The sequence below is a fragment of the Poecilia reticulata genome, linkage group LG5 (genome assembly GCF_000633615.1).
Source record: "Poecilia reticulata strain Guanapo linkage group LG5, Guppy_female_1.0+MT, whole genome shotgun sequence".
Taxonomy (NCBI): domain Eukaryota; kingdom Metazoa; phylum Chordata; class Actinopteri; order Cyprinodontiformes; family Poeciliidae; genus Poecilia; species Poecilia reticulata.
Window position 1 is genome coordinate 7,438,447 of NC_024335.1, and position 19,303 is coordinate 7,457,749.

The 19,303-nt window shown below is 35.7% G+C and overlaps 2 protein-coding genes across 2 annotated transcripts in view; both read right to left on the reverse strand.

The window, feature by feature from the left end:
* The window catches only part of iars1 (isoleucyl-tRNA synthetase 1), a 51,437-nt gene extending 36,213 nt beyond the window's left edge, over positions 1 to 15,224 (reverse strand). Inside the window, exons 1-11 of the mRNA XM_008408523.2 lie at positions 14,854 to 15,224; positions 12,219 to 12,342; positions 11,491 to 11,647; positions 11,282 to 11,401; positions 11,108 to 11,190; positions 10,142 to 10,259; positions 9,134 to 9,281; positions 5,511 to 5,598; positions 5,189 to 5,249; positions 4,030 to 4,125; positions 2,773 to 2,895 (exon numbers count right to left, since the gene is read on the reverse strand). Of these exons, the coding sequence (XP_008406745.1) occupies positions 2,773 to 2,895; positions 4,030 to 4,125; positions 5,189 to 5,249; positions 5,511 to 5,598; positions 9,134 to 9,281; positions 10,142 to 10,259; positions 11,108 to 11,190; positions 11,282 to 11,401; positions 11,491 to 11,647; positions 12,219 to 12,337 (1,113 nt within the window). The 5' untranslated portion in view covers positions 12,338 to 12,342; positions 14,854 to 15,224. The remainder of the gene's footprint in view (positions 1 to 2,772; positions 2,896 to 4,029; positions 4,126 to 5,188; positions 5,250 to 5,510; positions 5,599 to 9,133; positions 9,282 to 10,141; positions 10,260 to 11,107; positions 11,191 to 11,281; positions 11,402 to 11,490; positions 11,648 to 12,218; positions 12,343 to 14,853) is intronic.
* Positions 15,225 to 16,582: 1,358 nt separating this feature from the next.
* Positions 16,583 to 19,003, reverse strand: rpl29 (ribosomal protein L29). The gene is made up of 4 exons (XM_008408520.1): positions 18,947 to 19,003; positions 18,494 to 18,546; positions 18,338 to 18,402; positions 16,583 to 16,900 (listed from the first exon to the last, which is right to left on the reverse strand). The coding sequence occupies exons 2-4, from the start codon at positions 18,528 to 18,530 to the stop codon at positions 16,808 to 16,810; spliced, it is 195 nt and encodes a 64-aa protein (XP_008406742.1). The 5' UTR covers positions 18,531 to 18,546; positions 18,947 to 19,003; the 3' UTR covers positions 16,583 to 16,807.
* Positions 19,004 to 19,303: the final 300 nt, after the last annotated feature.

Sequence of the window (19,303 nt, forward strand, 5' to 3'; positions counted from 1 at the left end):
ACTCAGAACGCAAACAAAGTTGGGTGTGACCAAATGCAAAGACATAATGTGTTGATGTGCTGGTAGACAAAGAACTGTAAGCATCTTCTTCAAGAATGTATCAATCTGTTTTCATAAAGATTTCATTTACTCTCTGTTGTAGAGTTGAAATGTAGTCACCCCTTGTTTTTATTAGGGTTGTTAACATTAACAAATGCGATTAATCTAAAAAGTTTAACGCGTTAACACTGCAGAAAGTATATTAATTGTATCACATATTTTGACCTAAAAAAAAAAAAAAAAGTGTGACCTAGTTCAAAGCAGAGTTACACCGTCTTGTGCTGTGATCAACAATATAGTCGCATTTGTAAGTGATAATTAGAAATTTCACTGAAAAACAGTGGATACCCACGGTAGTAGTTGCAACGACTAATTGTCCTTCCATCAAAGCACAACCGGTTTATAGTTAACATTTCTAAATTAATGTTTGAAAGAAATAATTTGTTTTAAACATTCCTGAATATAAAAATCTGGAAAACTGAGAGTCTTCAGTCATGTTTGGTTTGAGCTGCCATAAAAAACAATCAACCACTTGAATATCTGTAGTTTTTATTTCCAAAGAGTATGACTCTGCTTTGACTGACTTCTTCACCACCTAAGTGATACAGTATATGCAGGATACAGTATCGCACAAACACTGCATCATCCATTTTTTGTGTTGAGGCGGTATTTGATGAGAACAGTAGATTTTGTTACGATTTCTATGAAAAGATTATTCTTCTGCTGCAGATTACAGTTGTTTTTAAACCTGTTTTTATAGCCTAAAGTGAAAAAGCTTTGTGAACTCTACAGCGATTCTTTATTTGCTTCATTTGGGGAAAATTAGTGCCCTTGGTTATCCCAAAATGTAAATAAACGTCAAACATAAATGTTCAAGAAAGTAAAAGTGAGGTTTTGGCTTTCTTAGAAGAATTTCTACATGGTCACGCCCTAATGTTTTAGCAAATTCAAGAGTGTTTTATCCCTCCGAGAGACTTTCAGGCATTTTAGCACTCAGAGTTTTTATAAAATCTTTTCTTTTGCTAAAAGAATAATTAAGCACATCTTGATCAACGGTGTTGACTTCCTTACACATCACCTGTTAAGATTAAATCCATTAAGAATCCAAGTTTACCCAGCTTAATCTAGTCAAAATACTCACTTTTCTAATAGTTTATGCACACAGTTTAAAACTAAACAATTAAAACTGAATAAAAAGATAACAAAAATGTATTTGTGATTTAATAAATTATTATCTCTGTTGGGGAATAAATTAGGACAACAATGGATGAAAATATATTTTAAAAAAAGAGTCTGAAACCCAAGTCCTTGAGTGCATCTGTCTTGCAACTTCTGGATGCATCCCTGCTCCAATGTGTCTGTATTTTATTAAGTTGTGTTGGAACAGGGATGCATCCAGGAGTTGCAGGACAGAGGCACTTGATTTGGGTTGCCGATCCTAACAAACAAAAATAAAAAATCACATGTAGGCAAATCACATGAGATGCATGTTATTAGACGTCGTTCTGCAGTATTTTGGAGGAGGCTTGCCCTGTTAGATTCTGAGGTGTTCAGAACAACAACAATTGAAGAATTTTATCAGCCAGGAAAAAAGTCAACAAGTGGACGACATTCTCGTGGCTGTCCCAAGCAAGTTTGACCAACAGCAGATCACAAGATACTAAAAGAAACCTTAAAAAATATCTTCACTGGAACTTCTGTGAGCTGCCGCTGCCTGTTGTATTTTATATTATAGAAAATACATAAAATACATGCTCAGATCTTAATCTCACTGAGATGCTGTGGGGTGGCTCGGGACAAATGTCAGAAACTGGTGGATGATTTCCTGTTAAAACAGAGCTAGTTATTGGTGTCTATCCAAAATTAGGTCAGTTTTTCTTCCAGCTAAATAATGAAAAGATTAGATGTTGATATGTGAACTGAATAATTCATAAGGTGTTTAAGACTGTAAACCCCACCATGGAGATATTCAAGGTGAGCTGCAATGATGTGAAATATTAATCTTACACAAAAGCTGAAAGATATTTAATCGGTCTGGCATCTAATAAGAAAATGTTCAAAGAGAATTATTTGGGAGTATTATAGGGATACCAAGCCTCAGAATAAAAGCTAAAATTTTATCAAAGATGCTTTGCATGTTAATAAGCATGTTCAGATAGTCAAGCAATAGAAAATAAATCTATCTTGGAGCCTGAACACTACACCAAGCACACCTGCAGGTCAATCAAAATTTAGCTCAGGAAAAATGATCCTAAGATGATTCACAATCAGATGCAACAGCACATTTTTTAGATAATGTTCATAAAATTTTTGTTTTTTTTCTCTCAGGCTTGATAATTCTTTTATCACTTAGATATTCTTCATTTATTTAAACAATTTCTGATACATCTAAAAAYCTGGAGAACAACTGATCAACATCACTTTAAATAAAATTTAATGTAAGTCTGGCTCCTTACAGTATATCAAGTTCTTAAGTCACCAACTTTAAATTATGTGAATACTATCTTATATTTCAGCAACACTGCAACTGCAGCATGCGCCTTAAGGATCAAATGGCCCTGTGAGACTCAGGATAAAAATCAGATGCAAACCCTGCGAAGCTGCAATTAGCTTTACCAGCTAAAGCAAATGTTAACACCATTATGTTAAACATTACATTAGCCGTTCCTAGAGCAGAAAATGTGAAACTTCCCTGAATTTAATCTGCATGTAAATGCATGACGTGCCACTCACTTTGACATACTGTCCTGCAAAGTCAGTGACCTCTGAAGTGAAGCAGCCAGAGGCATCCACAGGGCAGATAGGAGCCTGGTCCCGCTGGATGATGTTGTATTCAGTGCACACCCTGTAATCATCCTGCAGAAACAGTAACATCACTTACAGTTTTTCTTATTACATTTAGACTTTTTTTGTTTTTAAATTTCCAACTTCAAACATTACACAAAATGTCAAAGTTAATCATAATTATTTCTTTTAAAAAAAAAAAAAAAAAAAAGATTTTTCTGGTTTAACCATGTGACTGCACATTAAATTCCTTGTTGAGGCGAACAGCTTTTACAGCAGTGAAACAAGCTCTGCTGGTATGTAGCAGCTTTGCACGAAAGATATGAGCATCGCCCAGCTCTAGATGTAATTTCTATTCAAACACCCTGTCAGGATCCAAGATGGATGACTCACTGGGTCATTTCACATCTAGTCATAACAAAATAAATTTTGAAAAACGCAGTTGGGCAGTGCCTTTTTCCCCGACCATAAATCTTTAGAATAAATGCATTCATATTTAAGATTTGACTCTTCAAATAAGCCCAAGCGAATCTCACCGCTGAATATAAGGTCTAAATGAAAAGCATAAAAACATGTCAAGTGTCATTCAAATTGTAGATTTTATGACACAAAGTAGTCAAAATACGTGGAAGTAAAAAAGATATCCTGTTCTCTCCCGTTTTTATTCTAAGGTCAATTACTTACAAGAGTCTTTCTGTGCAATTTAATCTCAGTCGCTCTGTGACGGCTAAAGAAGTTCGCTAGAGAGCTTTAGTTAAAAAACATTTTGATCCACCAGTCATGCTCTGGTTTGTTGTCTTTGAACATCTCCAGTTGTTAAAGAAATTCACACCCTAAAAGCTGTCATAGATGGAAATCCACCCACACCCACTTAATGATACATCAATCACTAACTCACTTAGTTTCAGTTTTATCCTTTGTTCCCTCAAGCACAGGAATGAGACCCAAATCTGTGATGCCTACCTTACAAATGGATGGTGGACATTTGAATACAATCAGTGTTCTCATTTAATATTTGTCTAAATGCTCATAGGTGTCAGTCAAGGCATGAAAGTTTCGTCACATTTCATAATATGTATACTTTTATTAATTTCTCTCCTTCAGGGAACAGAAGCTATGAAAGTGCCGTAATTTAGATAAATCAAGCGCTTGGCCACACACTGCTGCTGTTTGACAACTGGAGATAAATGTAAGCGTGTTACTCACAGCTCCAAAATACGGGGCCTGGTGGACAACTCCTGTGCCCTCGTCGTCTTTGACGTAGTTATCCATCACCACCTGGAACGCTCCCTTCTCCGCACACTTGAGTCAAACAGGAAGAATTTCACACCGTGGAAAAGATACAGAGAGGTGAAGAAACAGAAAAAAAACAATCACGATCAACAGAGGCGTTTAGCATTTTTGCATACTTTGACATAAGTATGCATTTGCATGTTTAATCATATTATATTTTATTAAAACGCTGTTGCAAAGTATCTAATAAACAGATTTTCTGTCAAGCACAGCGGTGTGTATACCTGCTGGCATTCATGCAGTTTTTCAGCTCTGTCTCACCTTTTTCAGGGCACCACAGTGCAAATCAAGCTGCTCGCACATGTGACTAACAACTTGCAACCATATTTTCATGTGTTGCTTAGGTTCACACACATTATTAATCTCTGCAAGCACAATATGCCACAACACTGAAAGATGGACCCTGCCAGTCCATTTGACTTGTTGCAAAATCCCATAGTAGCAATGAGTGCGCAGCAAGTTATGGGTTTTAATGCACTATAATGAGTACAAATGTTATAGTGCTTCTCCTACGTGTATTTTTGTGTTACCCAGCTTAGTTTAGATGTATTTTGATTGTTTTGTTTTCAATAGTTAGATTATCCCTCTTTACTAAGAAAGATTTAGGGTTTTTTCCATCATTTGAGTTGCACTTCCTATCCTCATTTTCAGTTGTTTCATCTAATAAACCTGTTCACTTCGACCTTACCACCTTTCACACATTTTATATTACCTCTCCTCAACCCCAGCTGAGCTTGGACACAACATCAGTCAGAGCTGTATAATAATTGCATGAGCTCAATTTCTGAAGTTCACTGAAGTAAATTTACTCTACTTACCAACAGTTATTTACTCATAAATAGCTATGCTAACTATGAGTAATAAGTGCAGCACGTCAGCCTGGTTATATTAGAAATGAATGTCCCATGCAGTTGCATGGTTCCTACACTAGCACAAAGATTTTTGATGTATGCTGTCAGCTGCATGTGGTATTTGTGCCCTGGTACAGAAAAGATGTTTTCTTTATTTTATAAAAAGATTATGTAAAACTGCGAGCAAATTTGATTGAAATAAAATAGAAAACCCTACCTACCTTACTGAAGTAGTGAAAAAGTGGTTTGTACTTTTTTCCTTTGAGGTCTTTGCCTGGAAATCTAGAAAGAAGAATAGAGGACGGTWAAAAAAAAAAAAAAAAAAAAAAAAAAAAMAYTAGTCTAGATCCTCAAAAACCAGAAAGCTTATCAAGAGGCGACTTGATACAACATTCTAAACTATTTTTATTACCATTCCTAGTTTTTTAGGGGTGTAGAATTTAGGGGATAAACCAAGCTTAACAGTAGAGTTCCCTCAAAGACAACGGAGATTATACTTATTCTTATTTGAACTTGTAAAAACTTAATATAGTTTTGACTGACTTGTTCAAAATTGTGTATTCGCCCTCAGTCTTGAAAAGAGCTACCAGTCTGGCTTCCATCATGATGTAGGTCCTTCCTGTGGTGTTGTCTGAAAGAATAATGTGAAAATGTCATTTGCAAGATATGGGTTTCCACTTTTTATAGAAGGTTTTATATGAAGAACAATCTTTACGCAATAATCTCTAGTAATACGTTTATCAATCTTAAGTGAACATTAAACACAGACATATCATACTTCAGACCTGAAATGGTAAAAACTAGAAGTCAATAGTGAATATTTAATGGACATGATGTTATTAATAATTTAGAGCCAAAGAAAACCGATATTCAAATACAGACTGATGCAGAGCAGCAGATCCCAATTAAAAGTGCCAGATTTTAACAAACAACCCTTCAAATAATGATCAGACGTTCTGAAATACTTCATCCAGGGATTTATACAGACACATGTCAAATCTGGTGAATTACTAAAGAAGAAACTACAAATGGCTAAATTGGACTGTGGTAGGTATTTTAACAGTGATCGGTGTTTAACCTGCAAAGACCACAGACAATAAGGCAATAAATGAGGCAGATATAAGGATGCATGTTTTTTTAATTAATAATAAAAAAAGTCAATTATCCTAATAATGATAAACTCAACACTTAATGTGTTATATAAAGAAATGTGCCTAATCTACGTCTTCAATTTAGGCTTTCTTAAGCATACAGAAAATGAATAAATGGCATAATGTATTAAAATGCAGGGGTTTTTTTTATATCTCATTTAGCTTTTTGCACATTTATCCAGATGAGAAAATGCATAAATCAAATGTCCCACTTTATTTGAGCATCTCTGTGGTGGACATATACTAACCCAATATTGCTAGCATCCAATAAGTCTTTCCATCTATCTGCTCATTCATCTAACAGCTCGGGTCATTTTTCATCCCCTGTCAACATAACGCCCTCTTCAGAGTGATTAATGCTTTTTAACATCAACTTAATTTACAATAAACAGCAACTCATCAAATATTCTTCAGATCTCTTCAGCAGTAGTGAAGTATTGCATGAAACAAGTCCCAAGGTTGAAAAAGAAACAAATTTGGGTTTTTTTTGCACACAATGCACCTAGCATCGTGTGGGTTGGCAACAGAAGTGAGACACCAGTGAAACAAACATTGTCCAGCCAACTAGCAATAAATGTGCAATTACCCATGATGGACACAAAAGTTACTAGTTTGTTAGCATAGCAAAGCTATGTTGGCAGCTAGTTACCAGCAGCCTCAACTGTAAAGTTGAGCGCAACTCAAACTTCTGCCAGACAGAAAAGTCCCGCAAGAATACAAAAAGCTACACATACAAAAATAAATAGTCATGCAACGACAAAAATTTAAGTCCTGCGATTAACATATTCATGGCCAAATAAATTTTTTTTTAACTAATTTAAAACATTTGAAGGACTTTATTTATATGAATTTAAGACTTTTTAAGTTTGCACAGACACCTTGAATCAAGTCTGTTTGAGAAGCTGCAGCAAGACCTGGAGACTGTTTCATACAGTCTGGCTGAGACTGAGCTCTGTTATAAAGAACAATGGCCACATATTTCAGTATTTAGATGTTCAAAGCCGGTGGAGACAAAGCCCAAAAGAGCCGAAGATGTAATGTCAGCAAAAAGTGGTTCTACAATGTATTGATATAAGGGGGTGATAATACATGCACACCACCCGTTTCAGGTTTTTATTGGTAAAAATAATAATAATTAGGTCATGTATCATCTTCTTTCTACTTCACAGTAGTGTATGCCTTTGATTTGACCTATTACATAAAATTCAAGCACATTACACTGAAGTTTGCAGTATGAATACTTTTGCAAGGTACAGTATAAGAGACAGACATTTTAAGAAACTAAAGCTTGTTGAAAAAAAATGACAGAGGGGAAATGTAAAAGAGGAGGCAGTGAGAACAGCAAGTGTGGCAGCTCTGTGGCGGGTAAAACCAAACGGTCTGAGCCAGAGGGACAAGAAAGGGGGACAGTACGTAGCAGAATCAATAAAAGATGTTTCTTCCCCTCAGTGGCGTGAAAAATGACAGCGCAGCTCAGACCTGCCGCAGCTGGCAACCCTTGAATCAGTCAGAAACACATGCGGCAAAGCAAGGAGCCAACAACAAGAGACAATAACAGGTGGATGTGAGGGAAGAGCAATCAGGGAAAATTTGGGAAAATGTTGGGATGAAGATGGCAAAGGAGTGCAGAGAAGCGAAAAGGAATAACGAGAACATTCATTGGTATTCCAAAGCAGTCTCTCATGCAGCACAGCCAGCGCAGAGAGGATTAAAAGCTGCACGTCAACAGTGCCCCCTGCAGGATCTGCCAGGTTAAGGCAAGCTGACAGAAATCTAGGTCATCCATTTAAAAACCTACCGGTTATCTCACAGGAAACTGAAAAAAAAAATACAGCAGTAGGGTAGCAGAAAACAGTAGCTACATCTCTAGGGTTTTTTTTCTGTATCTGAACAAGGACAATGCTTTTTTTAAGTGGCCTCGTTTGAGGTTCATCCACATTTCCAGGTAATAGGTACACAGACCTGGATCCAGACCCTAAAAATCAGTCCAAGGAGTAAAGGTCTGGCAATTCTGTCTCATATCAGAAAGCAAGGCAAGAAGCTGTTTTTTTTTTAAACACACTTGTGTTGAAAGCTTATTTATTTATTTATTTATTTATGCATTCACAAATAAATAAATAAACAAATGATATGATGTACATGATGTTCCATTTAAAAAATGTTTCTTCCAGTGAGAGAAATTATGTAACATCTCAGCAATGGGAGGATGAGAACACGTTCTTTCCTCTGTAGTGAGTTAAAGTTTTATATTTTTATAAGAGGTCTCACTTTACATGATCACACCCCCATATAAAAACATCACATGATGCATACCAAGTGGCCACACCGACACTCCATTAACAATAAAAAAAATACATAAACAGCCTCCACTCTGCCATTTTAGACCAATCAGATATCCAATCAGAGAAGAGTGGTATTTCTGCAGGAGGCTTAAAGGAACAGGAGCTAATTCAGAAGAGGTGAGTGAACAAGTTGCAGCACTACTAAATGTAGAAAAAAAAAGAATTTTCTATATAAATTAATAAGAATAACATTACCAAAGTATTTGGACCAAGGGATATTTAAATAAATTAAGTTGTGAAATCAAACTTCATGAACATACAGCAGCACGTTCAAGAATTATTCACAGCTGTTGAATATTTTTTACATTTTACTAACATTTTGTCTTATAGAGCAAAACAAACTAGTGTCTAATTGTGATGGGGAAGAAAAATTGTAAAGCTCATTTACTTCTGGACTTTGGAATGTCCAAAAACATCTCAAAGAGTGAAGAATATGTGAATATGCCTCAATTTAAACTGTTCCCTTATAGCTCTGGCTGTATAGTTAGGATCGTTGTTCAAAAGAATATAGGCAAAAATACTAGCTGTCCAGATAATTCAAGAAATCTATAACCTCAATTTGTTGATTATCAAAAAGCCGTAAGTCCCTGCTCTTATTACAATGTTACAAAAGAAAATACAGATAAAAAATATGAAATTATGTAGGTCTTTGTTCTTTAACACAATCTCTCACCTTTGACCTGGACATACAAGAACTCTGGGTTGACACAGAGCGCCAGGTTACTCGGCAGGGTCCAAGGTGTGGTTGTCCAAGCGATCAAAGAAACGTTTTCGCTCTCAACCAGAGGAAAACTCACAAACACAGAGGGATCCTGGACATCCTGCAGACAGAAACCCAAGAGGATGAGTAGGTTCTTTCTTCTCATTTTCAGTTTGGGACTGTGCATAATATGTTACGTCAGACATATTTTTCATAAAATCTAGTCTAGAGTATAATTAGAGACTATAATCTCATGTACAGTGAGATTATAGTCAAAGAGACCCAGCTCCAAAGACTGCGCAAACAGTGTAAGAAATACAACATAAACCTAAAATAAACAAATATGGTGATACTTAAAACACATGTGCAAACACAAATATAAACACCACCAAATCAGTGCTTATCTGAGTTCAGGCTTGACCATCTTCTGCTTTGACAAAGAAATTAAAGAAAACCTCATAAATTCATGTGTAAATGCAGAAAAACTATAAAATGCTCTCATGAGCTAAATTCTATAAAATGGTGATACATTTTATAGAATTCTGGGTAGAGTAGTTGTCTTGTGATCGGAAGGCTTGAGGTTCGATTCCAGCTTCCTCCTGCCAAGTGTTGATTTGTCCTTGGGCAAGGCACTTAACCCCAACTTGCCTACCGATCTGCGAATTGGTGTATTAATGTGGGAGCAGTTGTGAGTGTGAATGGGTGAATGTGACTCTAGTGTAAAGCGCTATATAAGTTCATAACATTTTTAATCTAGTTATTGTTTTCCCAAGCTAAATGGACTGCATCTTTAACTGAGATAAAGAATTATACATTTCTGCTTGCAAGACATTTGATTCAGAGCAAAGCAGAAAATGAGTGAGTTTTTATTGTCCACGTAAATTTCTTCTATAGCCAAATAGACCACATCCCAGAACAAATATCCCTTTCAGAAAAGAAACACGCTGAAGGAGCCTGAAAGAGTTCCTGACTTGAGCGAACCTTGTAGTTCTGATGGGACTCAAAGTTGGAGAGGGGTGTGTTGCAGGCAGTGGAGAAAGGCATGACTTTAAATCCCCGATACACCAGGCCCTTGTCATACAGCTGCTTAAACACCCACCTGAAGGAAAAAGACAAAATAAAAATGATTTCAAAAACGTTTTTAAACATGAAATGACAACAAGCAAAACTTGTAACACAAAGTACGCAGCATTCGGTTTTGTCATCGTTTAAAATACATTTTCACACTTCATAATATACATCTAAGAAATGCTTAGTTGATTCAAATATATTTGCTTTTATGTTTTATACCAGGTCAAATATAAAATAATAAAATTCCTAATCCAGCTAAAAACACATAAAATAACAAATTAGGCACATACTGTATATTATAACAGACTTTTACAACTTTTCCTTTGCTTATTTACTCACATGGTCAAATTTTTCAAGATATTCATGTATTGCATTGAATATCCAAATAATTTTCAAGTAGAAGAAAATATTCTAAGTTTTGTGAGTTTAGACTTTACTTGACAATAACATATTCACACATTTTTATGGAGTCTCGCTGATAATAAAGTTTTATTATTATTATTAAAGCAACATTAAACATTGCCATTACAACTGCATTATTTTAGCGTGCGGCTATAATTTGCAGACGACAGGAAATTTTAAGTTCAAGTCAAGCTGGTAATTAGACAATTAGTTTCCAATGTAAGTGGAGTGAGCTTTGAGAGGCTTTTCACAGATCAGTGGGTTATAATGTGAATACTAACAATGTTGCCTTTAAGATCAAGCTCAAATCAAGTAATACATGCTAATAAAGTCCTGAAATATACTGTTTTTAAGTGGTAAAATACTTAAGGTGAAATAATAAATCCAATACAACTGTAATTGGAGATTGTATGTCCTTTTCATTAAATTTACACCATCTACAGAAGAAAATGCAACAGTTTAAGATATCCATACCAGACTGTCTCCATGAACCACGGGTAAAGAGTCTTGTAGTCATTCTTGAAGTCGATCCAACGGCCCATTCTTTTCACTAAGATCTGATGGAAAAAATTTAAATAATTTGCCATGTAATAGATGTAAGCATATTGATTATAGACTGGACAAAATGTAAATATTTATTGCACACACCTCCCACTCATTAGAGTATCTCATGACAATATTTCGGCACTGCTTGTTGTACTCAGCAATGCCCATCTTGGCCACGTCTTCAGGTCCTTTGATCCCCAACGTTTTATCAATTTCATACTCCTATAATGACGAATGACCAATTAGAAAAATTAAATCACATAAAACATTACTTTTCTAATATTCTGAGAAACTGGAGGGCAAAATCTCACCACAGGCAGGCCGTGACAGTCCCAGCCAAAGCGCCGGTCCACATGAAAGCCACTCTGGTGGGCAAAGCGGGTAACGATGTCCTTGATGGTGCCAGCTAGGATGTGACCGTAATGTGGCAGACCCGTGGCAAAGGGAGGGCCATCGTAAAAGGTGTACCTGGTGAGGTATTAGTAATATCATGGATTTCACTTACCAATAAAACAAAGAAATGAATACATGAGGTCCCACATAGTAATGTGAAGAGTGTTGATAAGAAAGACTTTGTAGCTGAACATGTTTTCAATGTTTTCACACAAATACTAAGACATTTTGGAATTTTAATATACTTTATAACCATGGGTTTAAAACAATTATGTTTTTATCAATGAGTCCCTATGGTTTCATCTGTATCATCTATGAGTCACGTAGTCTCCCTAAAACCTGGAATAATTTGTCACTGAGTAACTGCCACCATAACTAAATTAAATTATAATTTTACCTTTGTCACTGAAAGAACAATCTCTTGGGTCAATGTTTAACTTGCTTTCTCACTTTCAAAAGCACAAACCATCCTTTCATGCAATGGATTTTTATAGAGAAAAACTGATGTATGTTCAGATACATACAAAAACTGAAATATATATAAAATACATTAGAGCTTACTGTAAATCCTAAATCTGGAATCTTTGGACAAAATAAGTCAAATGATTCTGAATTAAATCACCCATGCTATCATAAGGAGTCCCACCTGGGTCGGTTCTTGGACTGTTTGAGGCATTCCTGGAAACAGTCCCTTTCTTGCCAAAACTGCATAATCTTCTCCTCCTCAGAGGGAAAATTGATGGATTCAGGAACTGGTTCCACCATCGTGTCTGTTCACACACACACAGAAAAACAGTTCATTAATATATTAGAAATACATATTTTTTTAACTTTTGTTTTACAGTTCATTTCAGTTAATACAACCACACGTGTTTAAGGTATTTCTCTTGACAAGCAATGATTAGTAGAGTCTTTGGTGTAAAAATCGCTCAAAAACTTTTCACAAATGCTCAAATGGCTCAGAGTTGGAGCCATTTGAAAATGTAACTGCCTTAGCAACCGCTGCTAGGTAACCACTATTGCTTAGTAACCGACTGCTGAAAATAGAACACTGAAATTTGCTGGGAATTTTAAGGGAAATACGAGCATTTAAGAGCAACATTTAACAAAGTTTGTTGTTACTTTAACAACAAACTGAGCGTCTACTTGCGAGATTAGCCTGCTAGCTGACAACAAGGATGTGTCATTCGTGTGAACCAGCTAACCTAACCTGTTTGGACAGTGGTTTTTGTGATTTATTTATAGACATAAATGTTGATCTTCTTGTTMGAACTTTGAATTTGAGTTCYGTTTAAAAACCTTTTAGCTTGGTATTAACTAAGGGAATCAAAGGTGTAAATCAAAGTTTGTCTGGGCGATTGGTGTAAAATATGGCTAGAATTGCTCGGAAGGTGATACAAGYATTAAACTTTGCACAAAAGTTCTTCATAATGTACCAACAATTTTATTGGTAGAGATAAAGAAAATAATAAAAACATAKAATTTTTACTTATGAAGAAGCAACCTAAGTAGTTATTTCCAATCTTTTATTAGRTTTCAATTTAACACCTTTGTGACCCTCACAACAACTTCTTACAATTATCAATAATTATATGCTGTCTTTCTGCATTCACAAKTAAATACTGATTTGATCATTCTTTTTCWGGCATCATTGTACAGTAGATATTCAGTAAAGTACTAAACATTTCAAACATTACATTTTGCACAGAACTTTATTTGTCATTGTCAGCACACTTCCTCATTTCTTCTTTATCACAGTGGAGTTTTGTTGTACTTCACTTGTGATTGCGGGACTTAACGCCATTTTGCATTTTGTTTGAGAACGGTGGCTTCATTGTCACCTTCATGGTTTAAGCATGCAAAAAATATAAAGACTTTAAATAAAAAGTCATTGTAAGTTAAATTGATATTGAACTAATACATTTAGCAAAGGAATCACCCAAGTGATGTTTGTACACCAATCGCTCATTTTCAGAGAAAATGGGAGAAGGAAGAATATTTATTTTTTCAGTGACCGCATTGTTTATTGTGGGATGTTCCATTTCATTTGCAGTTTACTTTGAAAGCACCATCGGCAATTGCTGTCAACATTTGCAAGTAGGTCCTTCCAGCTGTGCTGTGTCACTACTATGTTTTCAATGGAAATTCATCCAACCTTTGCCATCTATTTTGTCATCAAGTTTGTTCGTTTTTTGTGTGTTTTTTTTATACAATAAGTCTTGGCGCCAAAGACTTAAAAACTTCGGTACTGAAAGCCTAAATTATATCAAATAATAATTTACCTCTTTTTATCTTGTTTATCTTGTATGCATGTTGTTGTTGGTGAACTGGTAGAACTGGTAATGGAAATTCACTGGACAAAATGTCTTTAGACACAAAGGAATCTGTGAATCATCCGATGAGCTTGATGCGTTGCCAATGAAAACAGACCTCATGCTTAAACCAGGAAGGTGACAATGAAGCCACTGTTCTCAAAAAAAATGCAAAATGGCGTTAAGTCCCGCAATCACAAGTGAAGTACAACAAAACTCCACTGTGATAAAGAAGAAATGAGGAAGTGTGCTGACAATGACAAATAAAGTTCTGTGCAAAATGTAATGTTTGAAATGTTTAGTACTTTACTGAATATCTACTGTACAATGATGCCWGAAAAAGAATGATCAAATCAGTATTTAMTTGTGAATGCAGAAAGACAGCATATAATTATTGATAATTGTAAGAAGTTGTTGTGAGGGTCACAAAGGTGTTAAATTGAAAYCTAATAAAAGATTGGAAATAACTACTTAGGTTGCTTCTTCATAAGTAAAAATTMTATGTTTTTATTATTTTCTTTATCTCTACCAATAAAATTGTTGGTACATTATGAAGAACTTTTGTGCAAAGTTTAATRCTTGTATCACCTTCCGAGCAATTCTAGCCATATTTTACACCAATCGCCCAGACAAACTTTGATTTACACCTTTGATTCCCTTAGTTAATACCAAGCTAAAAGGTTTTTAAACRGAACTCAAATTCAAAGTTCKAACAAGAAGATCAACATTTATGTCTATAAATAAATCACAAAAACCACTGTCCAAACAGGTTAGGTTAGCTGGTTCACACGAATGACACATCCTTGTTGTCAGCTAGCAGGCTAATCTCGCAAGTAGACGCTCAGTTTGTTGTTAAAGTAACAACAAACTTTGTTAAATGTTGCTCTTAAATGCTCGTATTTCCCTTAAAAGTATGATTGAATACAGCATTATACGAAACTGTGTTTTACTTCAAAAGTAGGTACTCACATGCACTGCAACCGGCTGCCGAGACACGAGAAATGATGCAAGCTGGAGTCAGAGCATGGACGGACGTGACGACACGAGATCCGATTTGCTGCTTCAAAATAAAAGGTCCGTTTATGTTTGTAGCACCACCAAACTAAGAGTGACATAAACAATCAGAGGCGGTTTGCGCTTGAATACTGTTTTTGGGAATAAATAACTTGTTAATTGCTGGGTTATCCATCAAAATGTAAATGCAATACAGCTTAAAGAAATGGTGAAAATATTTTCCTCGGTTTAGAAAGCAAGCACAAGAATGTGCTGACTAATTATTTTAGTGATTATCTGGGATAAGTGAAGTTGTACAAACTGACATGGATAGTGTACTGAAAGACATATTTCTAATAGGACTGTGAGAATAACACACGGACATTTGGTGAAATTTAAGTGACATTATTGCTGACAATGTAAAGATGGCGGTTTCATTTTCTCTTTGGTTTTCACATTCAGGTTTACCCAATTCTTTACAGAACTCCAGGCCTGCTGTACATAGACCCCAGTGTTTGTGAAACTGTGAGATCAAGTGAGCTTTCTCCATTGGGTAGCTCAATTGTGTTTTAGAGAGATAGTGTGACAAACTCCAACATTCAGGGGAAGCTTTAAGAGAAGCTGTAGCTCCTACACATTTAAGGGTGTCACAGTGAAGGTGGTTTGAGCATCTAATGAGGATCTCTTCTTGACACCATTGGGTCCACCGTATTGAACTGGAGTGCGTCACTGTGCGGGATAATTTGGTTTCACCTGAATCATTTGCATCCTTGAACCGATATTTAAGCAGGAGAAATAATGTGTATGCTGCAGGTAAAGTGGTCAATATCAAAAAATCATTGCTGAATTCACTGAATGTAGATTTTTTTTAGTACAAGAGTACTTGTCATTTTTTTTATCATATAATCTTTGCTAGAAAGATTATTGCATAACTAGAATCTGCATTAAATGTACTAAGTTCAACCTAAAGATCATTCTGCAAGAATTGAGCATTTGTTTATATTTACTGTTGCAATCTGCTTAAAACCAGTGTTGCAAAGTGTGATAAAGTTGTGTCTTCTTAGATTTAAGTCTTAACTTTTACTAGTAAAGATTTACCCCCTATATTAAAAGCTTCCATATTTCAACTGTTTTCAATGTTTCTTTGGGCATCTCCAGGTTGTACAACATATTCCATGACGGCTACATTATTGGCTAAATGCCATAATGCCTTTATACTTTTGAATAATTTATTTGAGAACTGAGAAACTTACAGGTTCATTTGCATAATTTAAGCAACTTTTTTCACAAGATCCTCAATTCTGACTTGCTTACATTAAGTGAAAATGGCTGTGACCATCATGCATTAGTATAGTTTCCAATTGAAACAGCTTTTTGTCAAACCTTCAATTACAACAGGACACATTTGTTTTTACCAAAAATAGCACATAAATGATCTTATATGTATATTTAGAAAAATTCAGCTGAGATCAACGTTCTTAGGTCACTGAGGAATGATGCAATTAAAGTTTGTTTTTTGGTGGGGGGTGGGGGTTATGTAAGGCTTTATTCGTGGAAAGCCTTTTCCACGAATAATGCTACAGAGTGCTACGTAAGAGGTTTTTCAGTCAGACTCTGTCTCCTTTTCCGTTGCAGCTCATAACCATTATTTACCAACTGGTTCAAAGAAAACAGTGCAGTGGACAAAAAAAATGACCCATGTATGAACACTTCCAGAACAGAAAGCTCATTCTTAATTTATTTAAACTTACAAACTTTAGCAAAATTTGGTGTGGAAGCAAAAAGCCACAAAGCTGGCTTTAAAAAAAAATCCTTTTCTGGGTAATCAACACATACAAAATATAAAACAAAATGGTTTTGTTAATAAAGCATTACTTTATTATGTTGGTGTATGTGGAACAATAATGGACACAGAAATTAAGCTTACAGCTTATTTCTGAGCTGCTGCTTTCCGTGCCGCCTTCAAGCCCTTCTTGTTATGCTTCTTGGCAAAACGCATATTCCTCAGGAATTTGGGATCCACCTGCAAACAGGAAGGTTAACAGAATGAGTGAGCTGTTGCACTAAACAGTCCAGCATAAACCATTAAAACATCCAGGGGAAACAGATTTTGCTCATAAAAGTAAATCATGTAAAGGAGTCTAGATTCAAGTAAAAATATGATGCAAAAATTCTGCGCACAAATACAGAATACTACACCAGCTTCATCAGAAATGCACAAAACAAACATGCAATACAAAACGTTTATTAATCTAAAAACATCTTTTGCGATTTAATATCCTCACACCTACAGAACTGGAAGTGTTTGAAGCTACAGCACATTTTCCTCATGCAGTTTTTCAAAACTCCACCGGCAGCTGCAATTAACCCATTTTATAGTCAACCGAATGAGAAAACATTTTTTTCCAACATTTGTGCAAATATTTAGCTAAAAGCATTTAGACCAGCATACTAGAAAATGTATTGCAATATAACTGCTACTTACAAAATAAACAATGTCATAATCAAGAAGTCAACTTTATCATATAGAGGTTCTCAGTTAAAATATATATATATTTTGAATAGTTGTAGGCATCAGATGAAATAGTATTAAACTCATCCAAAACAATCCTGTAAACAGCTTTTTTAAATCTTTCAACATTTTAAATCAAAGCGATGGTCTATTATCACAACATGCTTGTTCAAGAGGGAATGCTGCATCAGTGCAATATGCTGGGTTTACTTATAAAATTTGAACCAGTTTGAACCATTTCTCCTTCTAGATGATGCACTTGACCATGTCTCTCTGTCTCCTAGACACAGCTGTTGGCTGAGATTTTTGCTGCAACTTTTTCATCCTGTAGCCGTTTAAAAAAGCTCAGAGTTCATCTGTTACGTTTCTCTCTCCTAGATGAAGCCACAGAAGTACGGTAGATGGCTGCTTGTAATGAACCAGGTTCTGCTTAAGGTTTCTTTTTGTTAGGAGTTTTCCTCTCCACTGTCACTACATGCATGTTCAATGTGAGGGATTGCTGCAAAGTCAACAACACAATGCAAGTGATTCTCAACTAAGTCAGTGACTCAATGTGATTTGCTTAGAATTTTTTCCCCCTGCTTATTAGAACAATAAATTGAACTTGACTGTAATGTTCAAAAGCTGGAATAAATCTGTAATGTATGTAGCCAATTGAATTGTTTGTGTATAAATAAATGTCAACCCAGAGACACTAATTTGGTATCATTCAAAAAATTAATCTTCTTCCAGGTGAAACTTTGTTTCCAATTTTTTAACACCAACAACAACAACAGACATGACAGAGACAAATTTGAGGTCTTGGATATGTGGAAGCAACTTCCAAACCAAAGGGATAATGCACAAAGACTGACAGTACAATTATTTAGCTATTAAAAGTTTGTGCAAGAACACTGCATTTCTCTAAACACCACTGTAACACAGAGCAGAGTTGGTTAACATACATACCCCCTTCAAGGACTCATAGCGATTGGATCTGGGCTTCTTGATGCCATTTCTGTGCCATTTGCGAGCTGTTGAAACATGTCAGTCATTCGTTTTAACAACGCTCTTTGCACAAAGCTAGAGGAATATCAACGAGTAAATTCAGATGCAATCACTTACACTGGTTGTGAGTTGTGTGGTTCTTCGACTTTGCCATTTCAACGCTGGTAAATCTGTAGAACGGACAAAAGAAAAACAGAACCAGCGCATCATTAGCCACGAAAAGCGACGCTAGCGTTCGTTGCTATTAAGCGTTCATTTAGTTCGTCTTGTTAGCCACCAATAAATATGTTTTATTCTAAAAAACTGCATAAATAGACTAAACGCAGGAGGAAAATATAGTCAACTAAATCACGAACTAGTTGGTATTATATCGGTAGCTACACATATGTTAGCACTATTCAGACGTTTTATTTGTCTCTTTTTAAGGGTCGAATCCTACCCATACTGTGAAGACTACATTACTAAATAGAAACTTTATCAATGTCTGCGGATGTTTGGTCAACAGTATATAAAGCAAAAGCAGATGGATGAAGATTATAATAAGCTCAAAGCACCGGGATAAATAAATACCTGCCACACGAACAGACGACAACCGGAAGAGAAAGAAAGTTCGCTGCGGCAAACAGAAGACTTGAGTCAAGAGCGGAGCTGTGTGGAAAAGAGTCGCATGTTTTTGCACACTGCCACCTGTTGGTGGGTTAAAGTATAACAAAGAGCTCACACAGGACCGCCTGGTGTCGCTCCAATCCACAATAAAAAAAATAGAGCCACATCAACTTTATGTTAAGCAAAGCGTGGCTCCGTTTGCCTGAAAGATCACAATGTTCTTTTCCTCTTTATTTCCTATTTAGATGTCATTAATGTGCGATTCGTGAGTAAAGTCTGACTAAGCTGTTTCTCTACATACCCCTTTTGTTTCATAATTAG